Raw genomic sequence first — 24,716 nt, 5'->3', positions numbered from 1 at the left:
ACGTCGGAAACAGTCAAAGGGTTAACTTGTTTAACTCACTCCAAAATTTTTTCTTATTTTCAATAAAATTTCTTGACAGTGCCTCTCCCACTCTATCTAGAAATATATATACATTATTTATATATCCTAGCAATGTTTATAGAAGTACATGAAACTCCTTGAAGTCCAGTGTTAGACAAGTGTGTCATTCTACACTGCTGATGGTGAACTCACTCATTACTGAAGTGCACTCCTCCCAATGAAACCTGGCATATGTTTTTCTATTTGTTCTCACTGTTACATCTATCTGTCTATATCTGTCTATCTGTTTGTTTAGCTGTCTAGCTCTGTTTCTGTTTATCTGTCTGTTTTTCTGTCTGTCTCTCTCTCTGCCTGTGTATGTCTCTCTCTCAATCTGCCTGTGTGTATCTCTGTCTGTTTGTCTCTCTTTCTGTCTCAGAGAGAGCAACTCATGAACCAACATTATTATTATTATTATAATCAAAAAGAAGCGCTAAGCCACAAGGACTATACAGCGCTGCAGGGCAGGAAGGAAGCGAGGGCATCAGGTGGCAAAAGGGAGATGGATGAGCAACAGGTTACGGATAACAGCGGGGCAGTGGATGGTGAAAGGGTAAAGGGCAGCAAGAGACTGAACCAGAAAGGGCTGAGGGGAGTGCGAAAAGTATCATCAGAGTTTGTGGAGTAAATCAGTCGTTGTCAAGAAGTCAATGAGAGAGTCAGGATTAAAGGAGGGTCCATCAGCAAGAAGGGAAGGTAAAGAGAGAGTAGGAGAACGAAGACGACGTTGGAGGTAAATTCTGCGTGCTCGTTGATAGAGAGGGCAGTCTAACAGAATGTGGCTAATCGATACTGGAACTTGACACTGCTCACAGAGAGGAACAGGGTGCCTCTCCATGAGATACCCATGAGTAAGACGAGTGTGGCCAATGCGAAGGCGGGAGAGAGTGGTCTCCCAACCTCGGCACTGATGACAAGAAGACGGCCAGTAACCTATGCTCGGTTTAATAGAATGAAGTTTGTTACCGAGCAGAGTTGACCAACGTTGTTGCCAACGGGTGCGAAGGTGGGTAGCTATTGCAGCAAAATAGTCCAGAAATGGAACACCTCGATAGGAAATTGGTAGGTCATATACTGCTGACCGCGCAGCAGTGTCTGCCTGTTCATTGCCCTGTACGTCGACATGACCAGGGACCCAACAAAAAACAATATCTTTATGTTTGGTAGAGATACGGCGTAGCCAAAGTTGGATACGGAGAACTAGGGGATGAGATGTATCAAATTTTCGTATAGCCTGTAGAGCACTAAGGGAGTCTGAGACTACTACAAATGATGACACAGGCATAGATGCGATACGAATAAGTGCTGCAAGAATGGCATACAGTTCAGCAGTAAAAATGCTAGCTGAAGATAGTAAATGCCCTCGTACGACGCTGTCCGGAAACACTGCTGCGAATCCGACGCCATCTGAAGACTTAGAGCCATCTGTGTACACAGCGGTGGCATGAGAATGGGAGTGGAAGTGATCAAGAAAAAGAGAGCGGGAAGCCACCGTAGGCAGTTGAGCTTTCGAGCAAGGGAGTGAGAAAGAACAGACCCGAACAGCTGGAACTTCCCAGGGGGGTAGGGAAAAGTGAGATGCTACATGAACATATAAAGGCGGTAACTGAAGGGAAGACAAGAGTGAAAGTAGGCGAAGAGAAAAGGGACGGAGCAAACAGGGGCGGCGAACGAATAAAGAATGTCTACTAATATCGGTGACCATTCTATAAATGGAAGGATTGTGTAGATCGTGAGAGCGTACATAGTAACGAAGGCAATGGGCATCACGGCGATCAGACAAGGATGGAACATTTGCTTCTGTATAGAGGCTCTCAACAGGGGAAGAGCGAAAAGCACCAAGGCACAAACGTAAGCCTTGGTGATGGATAGAGTTAAGGCTAGAGAGAGTAGCAGGAGAGGCCGCGGAATAAATCTGGTCACCATAATCGAGTTTCGATAAAACGAGGGCTGAATGTAGGCGAAGCAGAGTTCGACGATCAGCTCCCCAGGAAAGATGAGCAAGGGTTTTAAGAAGGTTTAGCCGGCTGTGACAAGTTGCCTTCAGAGAGGTAATGTGAGGTTTCCAGGTTAACCGACGGTCAAAGAGAAGGCCTAGAAACCTGACTGTATCACGTTCGGGGATACGGGAGCCATAGAGATACAAAGGATGATCGGAGATAACAGAGCGTCTAGTGAAAGTAATTTGGTGAGTTTTGGTACTTGAAAATTTAAACCCATGTGTGGTGGCCCAAGTGGAAACACGGTCGACCGCATGCTGGAGAGAAACTGCAATAAGGTGACAGTCAGCGCCTGCACAAGCAATAGCGAAGTCATCAACATAGAGTGATGACCAAATATTGGGTGGAAGAACAGAGGCCAAATCATTTATAGCAAGGAGAAAAAGTGTTGTGCTTAGAACACATCCCTGAGGGACACCTTCAGCTTGGACGAAGTCCGGGGAAAGAACATTATTGACTCGAACACGGAAATGTCTGTCAGTTAAAAAGTTCTTAAGGAAGGATGGTAGATTGCCTCGGAGGCCTAAGGAATGGGCCTGGGCCAAAATATTATACCTCCAAGTTGTGTCATATGCCTTCTCAAGGTCAAAAAATATGGCAATAACTGAGTGATTATTCGCAAAGGCATTACGAACATACGTATCCAAGCGTAGTAAGGGGTCTATGGTAGAACGACCCTTACGAAAGCCATATTGACTAGCGGAGAGACTGTTGTGAGTCTCTAAATACCACATTAAACGTCGATTTACGAGGCGTTCCATCACTTTGCAAACTGCACTTGTAAGAGCGATGGGGCGATAGTGGGAGGCATCATGTCCTGTAGTACCCGGTTTGCGGAAAGGGAGAACAATGGCAGATTTCCACAGCTGGGGAAGAACTCCTTGTGCCCAAATAAGATTGAAGAGGTGTAAGAGGACTACAAGGGCTGACCGATGTAAATGTTGTAACATACGAATATGAATGTCATCAGGCCCAGCTGCCGATGATCGGCAAGCTGAGAGCGTTGCCTCCAGTTCTTGAAGTGTAAAAGGCACATTATACTGTTCTTCTCCGAGAGAAGAAAAGTCCAAGGGTACTAACTCTCTGGCAGACTTTGAGGAAAGAAACGAGGGGCATAGATGGAGCCCTCGGGAAATACGGACCAGATGTGTGCCAAGTTCAATGGCAACGTCGAGAGGGTTTGCTATATCAACACCAGTGACCCGTAGAACAGGAGCCGGGTCAGGAGAGTATTTACCACTCAATTTCCTCACTTTTTTCCAGACTGCACTCATAGAAGAAGCAGAGGTGATGGTGGAAACATAGTCTCGCCAACAAGTGCGTTTAGCTTCACGGATGACACGGCGAGCGATCGCACGCTTCTGCTTAAAATCAACAAGTCTCTCAGCGGTTCTATTGTACCGGTACCTGCCCCATGCAGCACGTTTCAAACGTACTGCACGAGCACAAGCAGGAGACCACCAAGGCACGCACTTCTGAGAATGCCTGCCTGAGGTTTGGGGTATAGAATGAGAAGCTGCGGTATAAACTGATGTCGAGAAGATGTGTAGGAGCTCATCAATGGAGGATGAAGAAGGAACCTCACTAAAAGCAGTGAGGTGTGAGTAAAGATCCCAATTTGCCCGATCAAATTGCCAGCGAGGGCTACGGAAAGGTGGTGAATAGGAAGGAGAAGTAAGAATGATCGGAAAATGATCGCTGTCATGTAAGTCTGGTAGAACAGACCAGGTGAAGTCTAGTGCAGTGGAGGAAGAGCAGACTGATAGATCGATGCAAGAGAGAGTATGAGTACGAGGATCAAAATGGGTGGGAGTACCCGTATTTAAAACATGGAGGGGGTGAGAGGCAAAAAAAGCCTCCAACTGAATGCCACGTGAGTCACAATGAGACCCCCCCCAGAGGAAATGGTGGGCATTAAAATCACCAAGTAACAGAAGTGGTGGTGGTAAGGATAAAACAAGAAAGGCAAAGTCTGGGATAGAAAATGCTCGAGAAGGAGAGAGATATAAAGAACATATTGTAAACCACTTATTCAAGTGGATACGGGCTGCAGTGTAATGCAGCGAGGTATGGACAAATAGTTGACAGTACGGAATATCATTGCGTAGAAGAAGGGCACTTTCATTAAAGGTCCCATCTGAGAAAGGATCCGAAGAATACAATAAATTATAGCCTGAGATAGGTTGGAAAACAGCCGAGTGTAATTTTGGTTCTTGTAAGCAAGCACCAACAGGGGAAAACCTGGAAAGCAACATCTGAAGCTCACCCCGATTACCCCTGAGGCCGCGGATATTCCACTGTAAATAGGCCATGATTGGCGATGAAGAAAATATCAGGAATCTGTAGGTAAAGGCACCTACGGACTAGAGGGGTTAGAAAAGTCAACGTGTGGTGGCATTGGAAGATGTTCAAGTAGCGAAGGAACGGAGTGTTGCGAAGAATGGGGTTGTGAAGATGGAGGAGAGGGAAGAGAAGGAACAGGAAGTGAATCAGTATCCATTGAAGGTTTAGTCTCTGCAATATATTCTGAAATGGCTTCAAGTGTTTCTGAATTCAAAGATGTATGGGAAACCATATTGGAGATAGGAGGAGGAGGGTGAGTAAAGATTGGGACAGTAATGGACTGTACCAAAGTAGAGGGGGAGGGAAAAGTGTAAGGGACTGGAGATGAAGTGTGGGGGGGGACAGAAGAGGTAGAAACCTGGGAGGTGACAGAAGAGGGAGAAACTTGGGAGGGGACGGGGGTGGAAGGCATAGTACGAGGAGGAGGGTGAATCTCCACACTTGTAATAGAGCCAGAGAGAGGGGAAGAACTAGGTACAGAGACTGGAAAGGTAAAGTGTGGAGGTGGAAGAAGGGAAGGAAGGGGCAAAGAAGATTTGAGCAATGTGGATTTTTTGGACTTCTGAGTAGAGGGGCGATTGGTATTAGGTGTCGTACGAGGTCTTGTCGATACTGGGGCTTGTGAGGAAGGACGCGAAGATGTGAGAACAGACTGAGTTGTAGTCGGGACGTCAGAGCCAAGGACAGCAAAAGGATTAGATGCCGTAGTGGCTATGGGAGGGGTAACAACAGAGGAGGCTGCAGAAGATGGGACCCCAGAAGTGGGGGGACGTTTGGAAACACGAGAATAAGAAACACGGGGTAGTCTCCCTTGGAGGCGGAGATGAGTAACTGCCATAGCATAAGGGAGACCTTCTGCCTCTTTGAGGCAATGGATTTCACGTTCATTTAAGTAGACCTGGCAACGGCGGGAGTACGAAGGGTGAGCTTCATTACAATTAAGGCAAGATGGAGGCTGACTGCAAGATGTATTAGAATGGTCGTCGGCACCACAGACTGGGCATTCGGCCATAGATCTGCAATATTTCGCTGGGTGACCAAAACGCCAGCAATTTCTACATTGTTGCGGTGTAGGTATCTCCTTTCGAACTTGTAACCGATGTCCCGCGACATATACAGAGGATGGGAGTTCTCGGCTGTCAAAAGTTAAACGAGCCACATTGCAAGGGTAACGTCTCCGCCCCCGGGCAGGAAGGACATAAGTGTCTACTTTGAGGATTGGGAGATCCTGGAGTTCCAGCTGTTCAAAAATGTCATTGCCACATGACTGGAAATTCTGTTGGACTATGGTATGGGGCAGAATGACAGTACCACTACAAGAATTGAGAGAAAGATGTTTTTCAATAGTGATAGGAGTAGTATCAATATTCGAAAGGAGAGAAAGATCATGAGCTTGGGTAGCATTCTGGACAGTGACGATGCGCGTACCGCTCTTGAGAGCGTGAAATGAAATATCTCTGCCAACATGACGCAGGAGCGCTTTGGCAATACTATGGTCAGAAAGGTAGGCAGAAGAAGAAGTTGGTCTTAAAGTAAAGAATTTAGTCCATTGTGTGGTCCGAAACTGAGCGTGGAGAGGGAGTGCTTGACGTGTCGGTCGTTTCCGAGTAGAATGGGAAGGTAACGACGGAGCATCATCAGGAGATTGACGTTGGCGTTTAGGAGTAGGACCGGAGTTGGTCCGGCAGGAAATGGGTGGGCGATTCGAAAATTGCCGTACCGTAGAGGGAGAAGCCGGAAGCATAGTCAAAGGAGAGCTGAGTTCAGACAAATCGAAGGAGTCAGTCGAAGCCCCGGTACCTGAAGCGGGTGAGGAAACAGCACCAGCAAGAGGTACAGGGGCATCAGGAGTGTCCGAAGAGTGGTCTAAACACAAGGCAGGGTCAGAATGGGGTGCGGTATCAAGAAGGGGCCCGGGGGTAGTGGTTTCATGGACTAGGGCTGCCATGGTTAGGTTACTCCTTTGCTTTTTGTTTTTAAGAAAAAAAAAGAAAGAAGAAAAGAAAATAAAAATAAAAAAAAGAATAAAAAAAGGGGGGAGCGGGGAGGAATAGTTCCCAGGAGGAATGAAAGGGCCGGAAATCCCCCTCCGCGCCCAAGAGGACTCGACACCGCTAGTAGCGCAGATGCAGCATGGAACCCGTGCCATACCCTACCCTTCATGCCAGTAAACCAGCAATCTGGGATAGCAACCTCACATCTGCCGAGCTACCTCGGTGGACAAAAGAGAGGGCGGCCGGATATCCGCCACAAAGCATACCTCCTTCAGCCACCACCCCCGGAATCCGAAAGGTGGCTTCCAGAGATACACCCGTCGCCCAAAAGACACCCAAAGCTACTCCGGGATACCGGAGAGGGATCGGGACATCCCTAGGCAATCCAGATTCCACGGCAAACTACGCCACCGCCAAGAAACCTCAACGGAATGGGATGGACCCCGGTGTCCTTTCCCCTACCTAGGAACTAGCGCGCCTGTGGGAGAAATCACGAAGGCTAAAAAGAGGAAGGGCAAAAGGGAGGGGTGAGGAGGAGGAGGAGGAATGGAAAAAGGGGAGGATGGGGAGGATGGGATAGGGGAGGGGAGAATGGGGGGTAATTAGGTTCGGTCTGAGCAAGAAGACCGACAGGGCTAATTCCTCAGACCAAGAGCCTCTTCACCACGCCAAGGAGCCCCCCTTGAAGAGGTCATGAACCAACAGGCATTACACGTGATGCAGAGTTGTCATGTCTGATTCTTGAACAAGCGTAAATGTGTGTTACTTGCCAGTCATTATATCTATAAGCACAGTATAGCACTTTGTCAGGATTTTTTGGATTATCCTAGGTAATTTACATTGTATGATAACTGCAATTATGTGTACCTGTGATATAGAGGCAGAGATGGAGACAGAGAAGAACACAGATAGACACGGAGATAGAAATAGAGAGACAGAGACACAGAGACAGAGACACAGAGATAGAGACAGAGATAGACACAGAGATAGAGACAGTGATAGAGACAGCCAAAGTCAATCAGCCAGCCACACACCCACCCACCCAGCTACCCAGCCAGTCAGTCAACCAGCCTCCCAGCTGAACATGTATTACACATGTTCCAGAATTGTTTCTATTTACTTAGGGCATGGGTTATAGGACATTCTGGCAGGATGACACTGCGAGTGGAATAAAAATTGAATGTTGCACAAATGTTGCACATGGGGGATTTTTTTTTTTTATTATTAACACACTGGCTGATTCCCACCAAGGCAGGGTGGCCCGAAAAAGAAAAACTTTCACCATCATTCACTCCATCACTGTCTTGCCAGAGGTGTTTTACACTACAGTTTTTAAACTGCAATATTAACACCCCTCCTTCAGAGTGCAGGCACTGTACTTCCCATCTCCAGGACTCATGTCCAGCCTGCCGGTTTCCCTGAATCCCTTCATAAATGTTATGTTGCTCACACTCCAACAGCACGTCAAGTATTAAAAACCATTTGTCTCCATTCACTCCTATCAAACACGCTCATGCATGCCCGCTGGAAATCCAAGCCCCTTGCACACAAAACCTCCTTTACCCCCTCCCTCCAACCTTTCCTAGGCCGACCCCTACCCCGCCTTCCTTCCACTACAGACTGATACACTCTTGAAGTCATTCTGTTTTGCTCCATTCTCTCTACATGTCCGGAACACCTCAACAACCCTTCCCCAGCCCTCTGGACAACAATTTTGGTAATCCCGCACCTCCTCCTAACTTCCAAACTATGAATTCTCTGCATTATATTCACACCACACATTGCCCTCAGACATGACATCTCCACTGCCTCCAGCCTTCTCCTCACTGCAACATTCATCACCCATGCTTCACACCCATATAATGCTCTTACATGGGGTATTGTTAAGGTTTTTTATATTTCCTCAACCACCTGTGGCCACATCTATCTCAAAGTCACTAAACTCTGGGTCAACATCACTTTCCTCTTAAAAGGGGAGTGTTAATATGATATGGCATCAGTGAATTCCTGGTGTTTGCCACGCTGTTTGCTCTATCTAGCGCTCAATTGAACTGGTGCTCCAAAAATGTACTAAGTTGTCCCAGATTTTTTTAATACTGCACACTGAGTGTTAACCCTTTAACTGTTTTGGTCGTATATATACGTCTTACGAGCCACCGTGTTTGACGTATTAATACATAAATTCTAGCGGATTCAAATCAAGCAGGAGAAAGCTGGTAGGCCCACATGTGAGAGAATGGGTCTCCATGGTCAGTGTGCACCATATAAAAAAAATTGGGTAGCCAGTGGTGCATTGTGGGAATGCCATTTCAATAGTTCTTGTTCAGCATGCCTAGCGGTAAGAAATATGTGACTCCCCGGCAAATCTGGGACTCTTCTCATAAGAACATAAGAACATAAGAAAGGAGGAACACTGCAGCAGGCCTGTTGGCCCATACTAGGCAGGTCCTTTACAATTCATCCCACTAACAAAACATTTGCCCAACCCAATTTTCAATGCCACCCAAGAAATAAGCTCTGATGTGAGAGTCCCACTCAAATCCAACCCCTCCCACTCATGTACTTATCCAACCTAAATTTGAAACTACCCAAAGTCCCAGCCTCAATAACCCAACTAGGTAGACTGTTCCACTCATCAACTACCCTATTTCCAAACCAATACTTTCCTATGTCCTTTCTAAATCTAAACTTATCTAATTTAAATCCATTACTGCGGGTTCTCTCTTGGAGAGACATCCTCAAGACCTTATTAATATCCCCTTTATTAATACCTATCTTCCACTTATACACTTCGATCATGTCTCCCCTCATTCTTCGTCTAACAAGTGAATGTAACTTAAGAGTCTTCAATCTTTCTTCATAAGGAAGATTTCTAATGCTATGTATTAATTTAGTCATCCTACGCTGAATGTTTTCTAACGAATTTATGTCCATTCTGTAATATGGAGACCAGAACTGAGCTGCATAATCTAGGTGAGGCCTTACTAATGATGTATAAAGCCGCAGTATGACCTCTGGACTTCTGTTGCTTACACTTCTTGATATAAATCCCAGTAATCTATTTGCCTTATTACGTATGCTTAGGCATTGCTGTCTTGGTTTAAGGTTGCTGCTCACCATAACCCCCAAGTCCTTTTCGCAATCTGTATGGCTAAGTTCTACATCATTTAACTTATAAGTACTAGGGTTATGGGCACTCCCAAGCTTCAGAACCTTGCATTTTTCTACATTGAACTGCATCTGCCACTTTTCTGACCAAGAATAGAGTTTGTTTAAATCCTCCTGAAGTTCCATAACATCTACGTTTGAATCAATTATCCTACCTATCTTTGTGTCATCGGAGAATTTGCTCATATCACTAGTAATTCCCTCATCAAGATCATTGATATATATTATAAACAACAACGGGCCCAAGACTGATCCCTGTGGAACGCCACTTGTTACTGATCCCCACTCGGATTTAACCCCATTTATGGACACTGCTTCCTGTCAATGAGCCATGACTCGATCCACGAGAGCACTTTTCCCCCAATGCCATGAGCTGCCACTTTCTTTAACAGTCTATGGTGCAGAACTCTATCAAAAGCCTTACTAAAATCTAAGTAAATAATATCAAATTCTTTATCTTGGTCAACAGCCTCAAAAGCTTTACTGAAGAAAGTTAATAAATTAGTTAGACAAGACCGGCCTCTTGTGAATCCATGCTGAGTATCATTAATCAAGCTATGCTTATCGAGATGGCTTCTTATAATCTCAACTATAATTGACTCTAGTAATTTGCCTACAATTGAGGTCAGGCTTATTGGGCGGTAATTTGACGGTAACGACTTGTCCCGTTTTAAAAATAGGAATTACATTAGCCATCTTCCACATATCAGACACTACACCTGTTTGAAGAGATAAATTAAAAATATTAGTTAATGGTTCACAGAGTTCCATTTTGCATTCCTTAAGAACCCTTGAAAAAACCTCATCAGGACCCGGCGACTTATTTTGCTTCAGTCTGTCTATCTGCTTCACAACCATTTCACTAGTGACTGTGATGTTACATAATTTATCTTCTTCTAGCCCACTATAAAAATTAATTACTGGAATATTGTTAGTGTCTTCCTGTGTAAAAACTGAGAGAAAATAATTATTAAAAATCGAGCACATTTCATTCTCTTTACACAAATAAATCTCTTTGTCAGTGAGGTGCCCATAGTTATTTTTAAGGGGACCAATCTTATCTCTAACTTTTGTTCTATAGACCTGGAAAAAACTTTTTGGGTTAGTTTTAGAATCCCTAGCAACTTCCCAAGTGATGCTCTAACACAGATGGAAGTGTCAGTGAAGATCAATTTCATGGTTCTGAGGAGTTTTTGACCAAAAGCAATGCCCAGGATACCCAAAGAATGAAGGAGAATGGAGAGAGAGAGAGAGAATGAGAGAAAAAGATAATCAGATAGGATGGAAGGGAAGCGAGCATCTGACCCCCATTGTTTTGAGAGGCAGTAGGGGGAGTGAGTAATGAGACAATATGTCATTTTGACAACTGCTACCCTGACTAAGAATAATTAGAAGCGACACACTCACACACAACACAAGCTTGCTGAATGAAGATAATACCCCAGGATACCAGAAGAATGAAGGAGAATGAAGAATGAAGGAAAAAGAGAGAGAAGGAGGGAGAAAGATAATTAGATAGGATGGAGGGGAAGCGAGCATCTGACCCCATTGTTTTGACAGGCAGTAGGGGGAGTGAGTAATGAGACAATATGTCCCTGACCCTGACTAAGAACAATTATAAGCCACACATAAGACAAGCTTGCTGAATGAAGATAATAGCAGTTATATGATATGTTATGTATCTTCATACGTATATGCTTCTAAACTGTTGTATTCTGAGCACCTCTGGAAAAACTGTGATAATGTGTGAGTGTGGTGAAAGTATTGAATGATGAAAGTATTTTCTTTTTGGGGATTTTCTTTCATTTTTGGGTCACCCTGCCTCGGTGGGAGATGCCCGACTTGTTGAAAAAAAAAAAAATTAAAGTATCCAGTGACTATATATGTGTATATTATAGAAACCAGAAGGAAAGAAGAAGGGAAGGCAGGAAGGAAGGAAGGATGGAAAAAAGTAAGGAAGGAAAGAAAGATGAAGGAAGGAGGGTAGAAAAGGAATGCAGAGAGGTAGGAAGGAAGGAATGATGACACACGACCATTTACCTAGGATAACTACGTAACACAACTGCCTGCTAATACTTTGAAGAAAACTGCTCAGAGAGGTGTTTTGTCTTTGCACATAAAAAAAAAAGCCCACAAAAATGCAGACATACTCGTTTTATGTGTAAGGAGTGTAAACACCATTGTGTATGACGCCATGTTTCAAAGAGTTCCAGAAGCTGCAGAACTTCTAGGAACATGTCCAGTGACTGTACATTTATATACAGTGGACCCCCGCATAACGATGGCATCGCATAGCGATTTTTCCGCATAACGATTACTTTTATCGCAAAATTTTTGCCCCGCATACCGATTAAAAACCCGCATACCGATTTTCGTCCGAGACGCGTCCAATGTGCCCTCAGCCAGCCTCACATGTGCCGCTCCGTCCCATTGTTTACCAGCCAGCCTCCGCGGTAACATCCAAGCATACACTCGGAATATTTCGTATTATTACAGTATTTTCGGTGCTGTTTCTGGAAAATAAGTGACCATGGGCCCCAAGAAAGCTTCTAGTGCCAACCCTGTGGTAAAAAGGGTGAGAATTAGTATGGAAATTAAGAAAGATTTTGAAGGGTTTGGGGCTAACCCTGAGAAGCCTATGCCAGTTGTGGAATCCATTGTGCCTACTTCAAAGATTAAGGAAATGTGTGCACAGTGGGTTGAACTGCAAACCTTTATAGATGAAAATCACCCTGACACAGCTGTTGCAAGCCGTGCTGGTGACTATTTCAATGACAATGTTGTGGCCCATTTTAGACAAATCGTAAAGGAACGGGAGGTACAGAGCTCTATGGACAGATTTGTTGTGCGACAGAGGTCCAGTGACTCTCAAGCTGGTCCTAGTGGCATTAAAAGAAGAAGGGAAGTAACCCCGGAAAAGGACTTGCTACCTCAAGTCGTAATGGAAGGGGATTCCCCTTCTAAACAGTAAGAAGATAATGCTCTCCCCTCCTCCCATCCCATCAATCATCACCAGATCTTCAATAAAAGTAAGTGTCATTTAATTGTGCATGCCTTTTTCAGTTTGTGTGTATTAAAATTAACATTTCATGTGGTAAAAAAAATTTTTTTTCATACTTTTGGGCGTCTTGCACGGATTAATTTGATTTCCATTATTTCTTATGGGGAAAATTCATTCGCATAACGATTATTTCGCATAACGATGAGCCCTCTTGCACGGATTAAAATCGTTAACCGGGGGTCCACTGTATTATAAAACAATAGTAATAAACAATTTCTTTGTATTGTTTGTGAAAACAAGTTTTGTAAACAATATATTGATAATTATGTTTGTGCGCTTATTGTGTTGTATACAACGAGTGTATATATGTACATTGCACCATACTTTGGACTCACAGGCCACATAAGTTACGTGAAAAAATAAAATAGTGAAAAAAAAAACAAGAAACCTTCGAATACAAGTAAACCAAAGTTTACCAGGTGAGCGGCAGTCACTGCTGTTGCCAAATGCAGCTCATTTTCTGCCAACTTCACGCCTCTATATCTCAGTAAGTACTGATGGCAAAAATTTCTTTTTTGGACTAAAACAATCAGAAAACTAATCTTAACATTTTCATAAGAAAAAATAATTTTTTTTTTTAATATTTTTCGACACCAGGAGACACTTCAGGATTTGGAGTTTCGATAGTCAAGGGGTTAAGATTCATTCTATACGGACAAGGCATCTCAAGCCAATCATGCCAAATTTGGAGAAGGAAAAATAAAATGTCAATCTATGTTTGGAGTACTGGCAGTAAGAACGTAGATCATCATTTGCCAGCTAACCCTTAAATTGTCCAAACGTAGATCTACGTTCGCCTGCATGGTGCTCCGAATATTTTGAACAATAAATTTTTTTTTTTTTTTTAAATTAGAGAGGGGTATTTTCTGTGTGGTATAAGAGCAAAAAAAAATTTTTAGAACCAGTACTTGCCGAGATATAAGACCGTGAAGTCGGCTCTGGATGCTCACCTGATGGCAACATCCAGTCCTGCCGCTTGCAGAAGTGTTGCCAATTTGCCTTTTTTTCTCGTTTTCATTTAAATTTCTATAATTTTTATGTTCTGATAATTATGAGTGTACCTGGTAAAGTGTATGGTAGTTATAATTGAAAGAATTAAGAGTAAGACGGAGAATAGGATAGCAGATGAACAAGGAGGCTTTAGGAAAGGTAGGGGGTGTGTGGACCAGGTGTTTACAGTGAAACATATAAGTGAACAGTATTTAGATAAGGCTAAAGAGGTCTTTGTGGCATTTATGGATTTGGAAAAGGCGTATGACAGGGTGGATAGTGGGGTAATGTGGCAGATGTTGCAAGTGTATGGTGTAGGAGGTAGGTTACTGAAAGCAGTGAAGAGTTTTTACGAGGATAGTGAGGCTCAAGTTAGAGTATGTAGGAAAGAGGGAAATTTTTTCCCAGTAAAAGTAGGCCTTAGACAAGGATGTGTGATGTCACCGTGGTTGTTTAATATATTTATAGATGGGGTTGTAAGAGAAGTAAATGCGAGGGTCTTGGCAAGAGGCGTGGAGTTAAAAGATAAAGAATCACACACAAAGTGGGAGTTGTCACAGCTGCTCTTTGCTGATGACACTGTGCTCTTGGGAGATTCTGAAGAGAAGTTGCAGAGATTGGTGGATGAATTTGGTAGGGTGTGCAAAAGAAGAAAATTAAAGGTGAATACAGGAAAGAGTAAGGTTATGAGGATAAAAAAAGATTAGGTGATGAAAGATTGAATATCAGATTGGAGGGAGAGAGTATGGAGGAGGTGAACGTATTCAGATATTTGGGAGTGGACGTGTCAGCGGATGGGTCTATGAAAGATGAGGTGAATCATAGAATTGATGAGGGAAAAAGAGTGAGTGGTGCACTTAGGAGTCTGTGGAGACAAAGAACTTTGTCCTTGGAGGCAAAGAGGGGAATGTATGAGAGTATAGTTTTACCAACGCTCTTATATGGGTGTGAAGCGTGGGTGATGAATGTTGCAGCGAGGAGAAGGCTGGAGGCAGTGGAGATGTCATGTCTGAGGGCAATGTGTGGTGTGAATATAATGCAGAGAATTCGTAGTTTGGAAGTTAGGAGGAGGTGCGGGATTACCAAAACTGTTGTCCAGAGGGCTGAGGAAGGGTTGTTGAGGTGGTTCGGACATGTAGAGAGAATGGAGCGAAACAGAATAACTTCAAGAGTGTATCAGTCTGTAGTGGAAGGAAGGCGGGGTAGGGGTCGGCCTAGGAAGGGTTGGAGGGAGGGGGTAAAGGAGGTTTTGTGTGCGAGGGGCTTGGACTTCCAGCAGGCATGCGTGAGCGTGTTTGATAGGAGTGAATGGAGACAAATGGTTTTTAATACTTGACGTGCTGTTGGAGTGTGAGCAAAGTAACATTTATGAAGGGATTCAGGGAAACTGGCAGGCCGGACTTGAGTCCTGGAGATGGGAAGTACAGTGCCTGCACTCTGAAGGAGGGGTGTTAATGTTGCAGTTTAAAAACTGTAGTGTAAAGCACCCTTCTGGCAAGACAGTGATGGAGTGAATGATGGTGAAAGTTTTTCTTTTTCGGGCCACCCTGCCTTGGTGGGAATCGGCCAGTGTGATAATAAAATAAATTACAATTTATAATAGTTATTGTGATTTCATAGTCAATCTTTGTTATGACACTAATATTATGATTTCATAGCCAATCTTTGTTCTGACACTAACATTATGTACTGAAATAGTACTTAAATTGTACGAATCACACTGACAGGTGAACATTTTCACCTGCCCTGGTCATTTACTGTTGTCTAGAAACATATACAAAGTATTTATAGGTCCCAGCAATGTTTTAGACATGCTGGAGTATGAAACTCCTTGAAGCATGGTGTTATGACAAGGGTCAGAATGTGCCCTGGTGGAGGGGAGAACCTTGCCTTTGTATGTTTTTACTCTTGCACAAACATATCTTTGTATGTCTGTCTGTCAGTCTATAATGTTTGCCTGACTATCTGTCTGCCTGTCTGTCTGTCTATCTGTACATCTATCTGTCTATCTGTACATCTGTCTGTCTATCTGTATATCTATCTGTATATCTATCTGTACATCTGTCTGCCTGTCTGTCTATCTGTCTCTCTGCCTAGTTCTGCTTATCAGTCTGTCCAGTTCAGCTTATCTGTCTTTCTGTCTTCTGTGTGTGCCTGGAGCATAATAAGAGCTCCTTGAATAATTGTGTTATGACAGCGTCAGATAACAGTGACATTTGATGAATGTGCGCTGCTGGAGGGGGAACCTTGCCTTTATATGTTTTTACTCTTGTACACAAACATGTCTCTGTATGTCAGTCTATCTGTCTGTCTATCTGCATCTGCCTAGCTCTGCTTATCTCTCTGTCTAGTTCTGCTTATCTGTCTTTCTGTCTGCCTGTGTGTGTCTGTCTTTCCATCTTCTTGTCTCTGTCTCAAGGAGCGGCTAGCAAACCTGTTGGTTTGTGGTGTATGGGCCGATCCCTGATTGCTGAGCAAGTGCCAATGCTATTATCTACGTCATGTTTATTTATGTCTTATATCTACAAACACTGTATAGTACTTGGCCTGGAATTTTTTGGGTTATCCTAAGTAATATACATTATGTATAATAACTGTATTTATGAGTACATGTGAGAGACAGAGATACAAATAGACAGTGATATAGACAGATAGACAGAGATATAAACCATACCCCGGCCGGGATTGAACCCGCGGTCAAAGAGTCTCAAAACTCCAGCCCGTCGCGTTAGCCACTAGACCAGCTAGCAACAATAAGATATAGACAAATACAGACAAAGACACCCAAAGCCACCCAGCCAAATACATAAGAGCATAAGAAAGAAGGAACACTGCAGCAGGCCTACTGGCCCATGCAATGCAGGTCCATGTCACCCCCTGGCTTAGACCAATGACCCACCTATTCAATTCAAGTTTATTCTCTATAAGGGTTACAATGTGGGGTTTACAGGTTTTGGGTATTGTGGGGTTTACATGTTATAAAATAATTACAGAGAGGGCCACTAGGACACCTAGCATGGCTAGGCATTTCGAGCGGACTTAGATTAATTCTTAACATTAAATCCTTACAGATTATGGTATTAAGGCTAAGTGACTACATCATAATTTCTGAGTTTAGCAATGTGAATGCTTTTGTTTTGGCACAATACAAAGTGTCTATATTGGAGTATCATAGGCAAACTTATGACAAGTTAGGATTTATTATTTTAAGATTAAGATTAGTATTTCTGGGTTTATAGTCAGTGGGTGAGTGAGTGTAATTGTGAACCACCAGGTGGTTATCATGTAGTTAGTTGTTGGGGTGGATCAGGGAGATAAGATATTTTCTAACTGTAGTTTTGAAAGTGATGAATGTGTCTGCAGTTCTAGAGTTTTCAGGTAGGGTGTTCCAGATTTTAGGTCCTTTGAAATACATTGAATTTTTGTAAAGGCTTAGTCGAACACGGGGAATGTCATAGAGATGTTTGTGTCTAGTGTTATGCCTGTGGATCCTGTCACAACCATCAAGAATGCATTTTAGGTCAAGTTTAATATTGGAATTTAAGGTCCTGTAGATATAGATTGCACAGTAGTAAGTGTGGATGTTCTGAACTGGGAGTAAGTTTAGATCTATGAAGAGTGGGGGGAAGGGGTGTTGCCAAGAATGGCATTTAGTGATTATTCTTACTGCAGCTTTTTGTTGGGTTATTATTGGCTTTAGGTGTGTTGCTGCAGTTGAACCCCATGCACAGATAGCATAGGTGAGGTATGGATATATAAGTGAATGGTATAGTGTGAGAAGGGCAGTTTGCGGCACGTAGTATCGTATCTTGGAGAGGATCCCCACCATTTTGGATACTTTTTTTGTTATGTGTTGGATATGTGCTGAAATTTAGGTTGTTGTCGAGGTATAGGCCAAAGAATTTGCCCTCATTATGTCTGGCAAATAGAGTGTTGTCGATGTTAATGTTAAGTTGCGCAACACCTGCTCTGCTACCAAACATAATATAGTAGGTTTTGCCAGTGTTAAGTGTAAGTTTATTGGCTGTCATCCAAGTCGATATTTTGAGCAGCTCCTCGTTAACAATGGTGTTGAGGGTGGCAAGATTAGGGTGGGAGATGACATAAGTCGTGTTGTCAGCAAAGAGAATGGGTTTCAGGTGTTGGTATATGTTTGGAATATCATTGATGTAAATGAGGAAGAGCAGGGGTCCAAGGACACTTCCCTGCGGAACTCCAGTATCAAGTGGCCGTATTGATGAGGCTGTGTCTTTAATGATGACATACTGATACCTATTAGAAAGGTAGGATTTAAAATATACAAGCGCATGGCCTCTTATACCATAGTGGTCAAGTTTGTGGAGTAGGATGCCGTGGTCTACTGTGTCAAATGCTTTTCTTAGGTCAATAAAAATTCCTAGCGGATATTCCTTATTTTCCAGTGCTGTGCAAAGCAGGTCTAGCATTTTTATAATTGCATCATTATTGCTTTTATTTTTCCTGAATCCAAATTGGCAGGGGTTGAGTATGTTTTGTGACGTTATAAATGAATATAGTCTCCTGTGCATGAGTTTCTCGAAGATTTTGGATAGCAATGGTAAGTATGATATTGGCCTATAGTTGTTTACGTCTGTAGGGTCACCACCTTTATGTATTGGTGTAACCCTTGCTGTCTTGAGTATTGTCGGGAAAGTGCTAGTTTCTAGTGACTTGTTAAAAAGTAATGTAATAGCATGCAAAAGGACATGGGCCGCTCGCTTGTACAATAATGGTGGGACGTGAGACAGATTCCCCGAGTTATTTTTAAGTAACTTTATGATTGCGGTGACTTCCGTGGGCTCAGTTGGTACAAGATAGAAGGAATTTGGGAAATTCCCATCTAGGTAGTCCCCGGCACGGGCATTGGTACGTGGGATTTTACTGGCGAGATTAGATCCTATGTTTGAGAAGAAGTCGTTTATCTTGTTAGCTGTATCAGTGGGATGCAGTGGTGTTTCATGAGGTTTAGGTCACACCCACTGAAAGAAGGAGCATGACATTTGACCTAGTAGCACAAGCTAGTCAGGTCTAACTCACATCCACCCACACCCACTCATGCATTTATCTAGCCTATTTTTACTTTCCTCTTAAAATGTGAGTGTTAATATGACATGACATCAATGAATCCTTGGTGTTTATCACAATATTTGCTCTAGCTGGCACTCAGTTGAACTGGTGCTCCCACAAGGTACTAAATGCTTCCAGATTTTTTTCATAGTGCGCACACTGAGTGCACAGACTCATTCTTTCAGGTCCAGGCAACTCAGGCCTATCGCACCAAATTTGAAGGAATGAAAAATAAAATGTTGATCTACATTCGGAGCCTGCCACACATGAACGTATATCTATATGTGGACAGTTTAAAGGTTAAGAGGATAATGGGTCAAAAGTTATGAGGTGGGACCAGGAGATGCAAGCATTTTCAATTATAAATACTTGTATTTCAATTAAATTTCAGGTTAAATGGTTTAAGCATGATCACCTTCATTATGGCTGGCGGTGGCAGGTCAATATGATATAACAACTCCTTCCCATCCAGGATGGATGCCATGAGATCACAGGTGTGCTCCTTGTCGAAAAACTCCTCCTTCAGTGTGAGAAGATATGAGCCTGTGATGAAGTCCTGTACTGCACCGACGATCAGAGCCCCGTGTCTTGGGGTCACCAAATTTGAAGTTACCTGACAAAAACACATACATAAAATGCAAGCATTGTTAAAATAAGCAAAAAAAAAAAAATGTTATAACAAAAATACAGTGGACCCCTGGATTAAGTAATCTTCGGAATAAGTAACGTTTTTCGTCAAAATATTGGCTCGGTGAACATCACTGAACTCAGTATAAGTCATTCGTGTTGGGGGAGCTCAGGCCCCGATTCCATGTACAGCCAGTGTGTCATTGTTTAACCCTTTGACTGTCGCGGTCGTATATGTACGTCATAGGAGATACCGTGTTTGACGTATCTATACGCATAAATTCTAGCGGCTTCAAATCAAGCAGGAGAAAGCTGGTAGGCCCACATGTGAGAGAATGGGTCTCCATGGTCAGTGTGCACCATATAAAAAAAATCGGGGACCCAGTAGTGCATTGTGGGAATACCATTTCAGTCGTCCTTTTTCAGCATGTCTAGCGGTAAGAAATATGTGACTTCCCTGCAAATCTGGGACTCTTCTCTTCCCAAGTGATGCTCTAACACAGATGGAAGTGTCAATGAAGATCAATTTCATGATTTCGAGGAGTTTGAGACCAAAAGCAATGGAGGAGGTGGAGGAGGAGGAAGAGGAGGAAGAGGAGGAGGAAGAAGAGGAGGAGGAAGAAGAGGAGGAGGAAGAAGAGGAGGAGGAAGGAAGGAGGAAGAGGAAGGAAGGAGGGAGGAGGAGGAAGGAGGGAGGAGGAAGAAGGAGGGAGGAGGAAGGAGGGAGGAGGAAGAAGGAGGGAGGAGGTGGGAGGGAGGAGGAGGAAGGAGGGAGGGAGGAAGGAGGGAGGAGGAGGAAGGAGGGAGGGAGGAGGAGGAAGGTGGAAGGTGGGAGGAGGAGGAAGAAGAAGAAGAAGAAGAAGAAGAAGAAGAAGGAGAATAAGAAGAATAAGAAGAAGAATAAGAATAATAATAATACCTAATACCTAATAATAATAATATGTAATAATATGTTCCCTTGAGGCATGAAAACAGTTCACCCCATGACAGTGACAAGATAAGGGGAGATAACATCTGATAAGAGCTGACCTTTGATGAGCATAAACGAGGGTGGAGGGAGGGGGGCAGCTGTCCATCTGTCAAGAGCCAGGAGGAGGAGAAGGAGAAGAAGGAGGAGGAGGAGGAGAAGGAGAAGGAGGAGGAGGAGGAGAAGGAGGAGGAGGAGGAGGAGGAGGAGGAGGAGGAGGAGGAGGAGGAGGAGGAGAAGAAGAAGAAGATGACGATGAACAAACATTTGTCTGTCTGTCTATTTGTCTGTCTGCCAAACTCCCTGTCTATCCATCTAGCTCTGTCTCAGAGAGAGCCACAAGACTGTCATCATCATGTTTACTCACATCTTCAAGCAGAGTATAGCACTTTGTCTGGATTTCTTGGGTTATCCTAGGTAATTTACACTATGTATAGTTGTATTTATGTGTACCTGTGAGACAGAGATAGACAGAGAGAGAGAAAGAGAGACAGATTGAAAGAGATAGAATGAGGGAGAAAGATAATTAGATAGAATGGAGGGGGAAGCAGCATCCGACCCCATTGTTTTGACAGGCGGTAGGGGGAGTGACTAATGAGACAATATGTCATTTTGACAGCTGCCGACTCCTGACTCAAAACAATTATAAGCCACACACTCGCACACAAGACAAGCTTGCTGAAGGGTGATAATAGCAGTTTTATGAAAGTATCTAGTGACTATATATGTGTATATATATTATAGAAACCAGAAGCAAGAAGGGAAGGCAGGAATGAAGGAAGGACTAGATGAAAGGAAGGAAAAAAGTAATGAAGGACAGATGAAGGAATGTAGGAAGAGAGGTGGAATGCCCTCCAGGTAGCCTCCAGGTAGGAAAGGAATGAAGGAAATTAGGAAGGAATGATGACACACGACCATTTACCTAGGATAACTACATAACACAACTGCCTGCTAATACTTTGAAGAAAACTGCTCAGACGAGGTGTTTTGTCTTTGCACATAAAAAAACTTCAACAAAAATGTGCACACTGATTTTATGTGTGAGGAGTGTAAAACACCATTGTGTATGACACCATGTTTTATGTGTGAGAGTGTAAAACACCACTGCGTATGACACCATGTTTTATGTGAGAGTGTAAAACACCACTGTGTATGACACCATGTTTTATGTGTGAGGAGTGTAAAACACCACTGTGTATGACACCATGTTTTATGTGTAAGAGTGTAAAACACCACTGTGTATGACACCATGTTTTATGTGTAAGAGTGTAAAACACCACTGTGTATGACACCATGTTTTATGTGTAAGTGTAAAACACCACTGTGTATGACACCATGTTTCACAGAGTTCCACAAGCTGCAGAACTTCTAGGAATATATTCAGTGACTGTATATTGGTATATATATTATAGAACAATAGTAATACAAAATTTTTTGTATTGTTTGTTTTTGTAAACAAGTTTTGTAAACAATATATTGATAATTATGTTTGTGTGCTTATTGTGTTGTATACAACGAGTGTATATATGTACATTGCACCTTACTTTGGTCTCACAGGCCACATAAGTTATGTGAAAAAATAAAATAGTGAAAAAAACAACAAACCTTCAAATACAAGTAAACTAAAGTTTACCGGGTGAGCGGCAGTCGCCGCTGTTGCCATACGCGGCTCATTTTCTGCAAACTTCATGCCTCTATATCTCGGTAAGTACTGATGGGAAAAATTTTTTTTTGGGACTAAAACAATCAGAAAAATAATCTTAACATTTTCATAAGAAAAAATAATTTTTTTTTTTTTCGAATATTTTGCGACACCAGGAGACACTTCAGGATTGGGCCCTTCGACAGTCAAAGGGTTAACAGACAGTGAGGACGATCCCACACATTCATACGATACATTTTGTATTATTCCATTCTTTTTAGTGCTTGTATCTGCTAAATAAGCCAGCATGGGCCCAAAGAAAGCTTCTAGTGCCAGCCAGCCCTTTGGTAAAGGGCTGAGAAAGAGGGGAGAATGTGCCTTTTTCAGTGATTCTGCAATATGTATGATACTAAAGCTGCAGGAGTCTATAGAGGCTATAGCGCAAGCCAGCAATAAAGTGTAGCATTAACAGTGTAGCAAGTAAGTTAAGCGATTAATCAATAGAAAAAGGACAGCACGAAACTGACTTCTCCATTGTTGTTGGAGGTATATAGGGCTACTGATTAACACTGCCGCCTCTGCTGCCTCTTGCTGCCACCTTCACCACCACTATGTAAGGTTTATCTTTCAGTGGCCCTTATATCCCAACAACAAACAATACACCACCACTCATGACATTCTTAATGCCATATTTTATTCATTCTAGAGTATATATCATGTTTCTATGTTATTAATATTGTTTATTATGTAATATCAGATGAACTGTGATAGATGAATAAGCCGTAGAGCTGATATTAGTGTCATATTGAAGGACTATCTTGCCATGTCTCCCAACACAATTCCTAACATACACCAGAAACAGACCTCTCTGGAACACTTTTTTGAGTGAAAGGGTTCAGTGATTCTCAAGTTGGTCCTAGTGGCATTAAAAAACAAAGGAGGGAAGTAACCTAGGAAAAGGACTTGGTATCTGAAGTCTTTATGGAAGGGGATTCCCTTTCCAAACAATTGTAAACTCCTCCTTCCTCTCCCCTCCTCCTATCTTCCATACATCACCATGTCTTCAATAAAGGTAAGTGTGATGTTATTATTGTTTTATTCTTCAAGTATCATCTTTTTCTGTGTAGGTAAATGTGTATTTCATGAAGAAAACATTTTTTAATACTTTTAAGTGTCTGAAACGGATTAATTAGATTTCCATTATTTCTTATGGGAAAATTAATTTGGAATAAGTCAGATTCGGGATAAGTCACTCTCTCTGGAATGGATTAATTACATAATCTGGGGGTCCACTGTATATATTATTTATTATTAACACATCAGCCATTTCCCACCAAGGCAGGGTGGCCCGAAAAAGAAAAACTTTCATCATTCACTCCATCACTGTCTTGCCAGAGGCATGCTTAAAACTGCATCATTAACACCCCTCCTTCAGAGTGCAGGCACTGTGCTTTCCATCTCCAGGAATCAAGTCCGGCCTGCCAGTTTCCTTGAATCCCTTCATAAATGTTACCTTGCCTACATTCCAACAGCACATCAAGTCCTAAAAACCATTTGTCTTCATTTGCACCTGTCTAACATGCTCATGCACACTTGCTGGAAGTCCAAGCCCCTTGCACACAAAACGTTTACCCCCCCTCCCTCCAACCTTTCCTAGGCCGACCCCTACCCCGCCTTCCCTCCACTAAAGATTTACATACTCTCAAAGTCATTCTATTTCATTCCATCCTCTCTACATGTCCAAACCATCTCAATAACCCCTCCTCAGCCCTCTGGATAATAGTTTTGGTAATCCCACACCTCCTCGTCATCTCCAAACTACAGATTCTCTGCATTACATTCACACCACACACTGCCCTCAGACATGACATCTCCACTGCCTCCAGCCTTCTCCTTGTTGCAACATTCACAACCCATGCTTCACACCCATACAAGAGCATTGGTATAACTATACTCTCATATATTCCCCTCTGCTCTCATGGATAAAGTTCTTTGTCTCCACAGACTCCTCACTGCACCACTCACCTTTTTCCCCTTATCAATTCTATGATTCACCTCATCCTTTGTAGACCCATCTGCTGACATGTCCACTCCCAAATATTTGAACACATTCACCTCCTCCATACTCTCTCCCTCCAATCTGATATCCAATCTTCTGTTACCTAGTTCTTTTGTTATCCTCATCACCTTACTCTTTCCTGTATTCACTTCTAACTTCCTTCTTTTACATGCCTTACCAAACTCATCAACCAACCTCTGCAATTTCTCTTCAGAATCTCCCAAAAGCACAGTCATCAGCAAAGAGTAACTGTGACAACTCCCACTTTGTTTTGGATTCTTTATCTTTTAGCCCCACCCCTCTTGCCAACATCCGAGCATTCACTTCTCTTACTACTCCATCTATAAATATATTGAACAGTCATTGTGACATCACACATTCCTGTCAAAGGCCTACTTTTACTGGGAAATAATTTCCCTTTCACCGACATACTCTAACCTAAGCCTCACTATCCTCGTAAAAACTTTTCACCACTTTACCTACCTCCTATTCCATACACTTGCAACATCTGCCACAGTGACCCCCTATCAACCCTACATCAAATGCAAATACTTTAAATATAAAAAAAAAAAAAAATGATGTGACAAAAACACATACAACAGACCCTTATATTACACGGATTTATTTGGCACATTCTGGTTATTACACTACTGAAAAATTGAGGCATAATTTTATACAACACTTCATAAAATTAATTTAACATGGTTCGGTTTGAGGGAA

The 24,716-nt window shown here is 42.8% G+C and overlaps 1 protein-coding gene across 1 annotated transcript in view; it reads right to left on the bottom strand.

Annotated features, from left to right (window-relative positions):
* The window catches only part of Polr3A (RNA polymerase III subunit A), a 194,849-nt gene that overhangs the window by 39,037 nt on the left and 131,096 nt on the right, over positions 1–24,716 (bottom strand). The window contains exon 5 of the mRNA XM_070098524.1: positions 19,117–19,314. Coding sequence (XP_069954625.1) covers positions 19,117–19,314 — 198 coding nt within the window. The remainder of the gene's footprint in view (positions 1–19,116; positions 19,315–24,716) is intronic.

The sequence above is a fragment of the Cherax quadricarinatus genome, chromosome 62 (assembly GCF_038502225.1).
Source record: "Cherax quadricarinatus isolate ZL_2023a chromosome 62, ASM3850222v1, whole genome shotgun sequence".
Classification (NCBI taxonomy): Eukaryota; Metazoa; Arthropoda; class Malacostraca; order Decapoda; family Parastacidae; genus Cherax; species Cherax quadricarinatus.
This window is presented reverse-complemented; position numbering and strand designations above follow the sequence as displayed.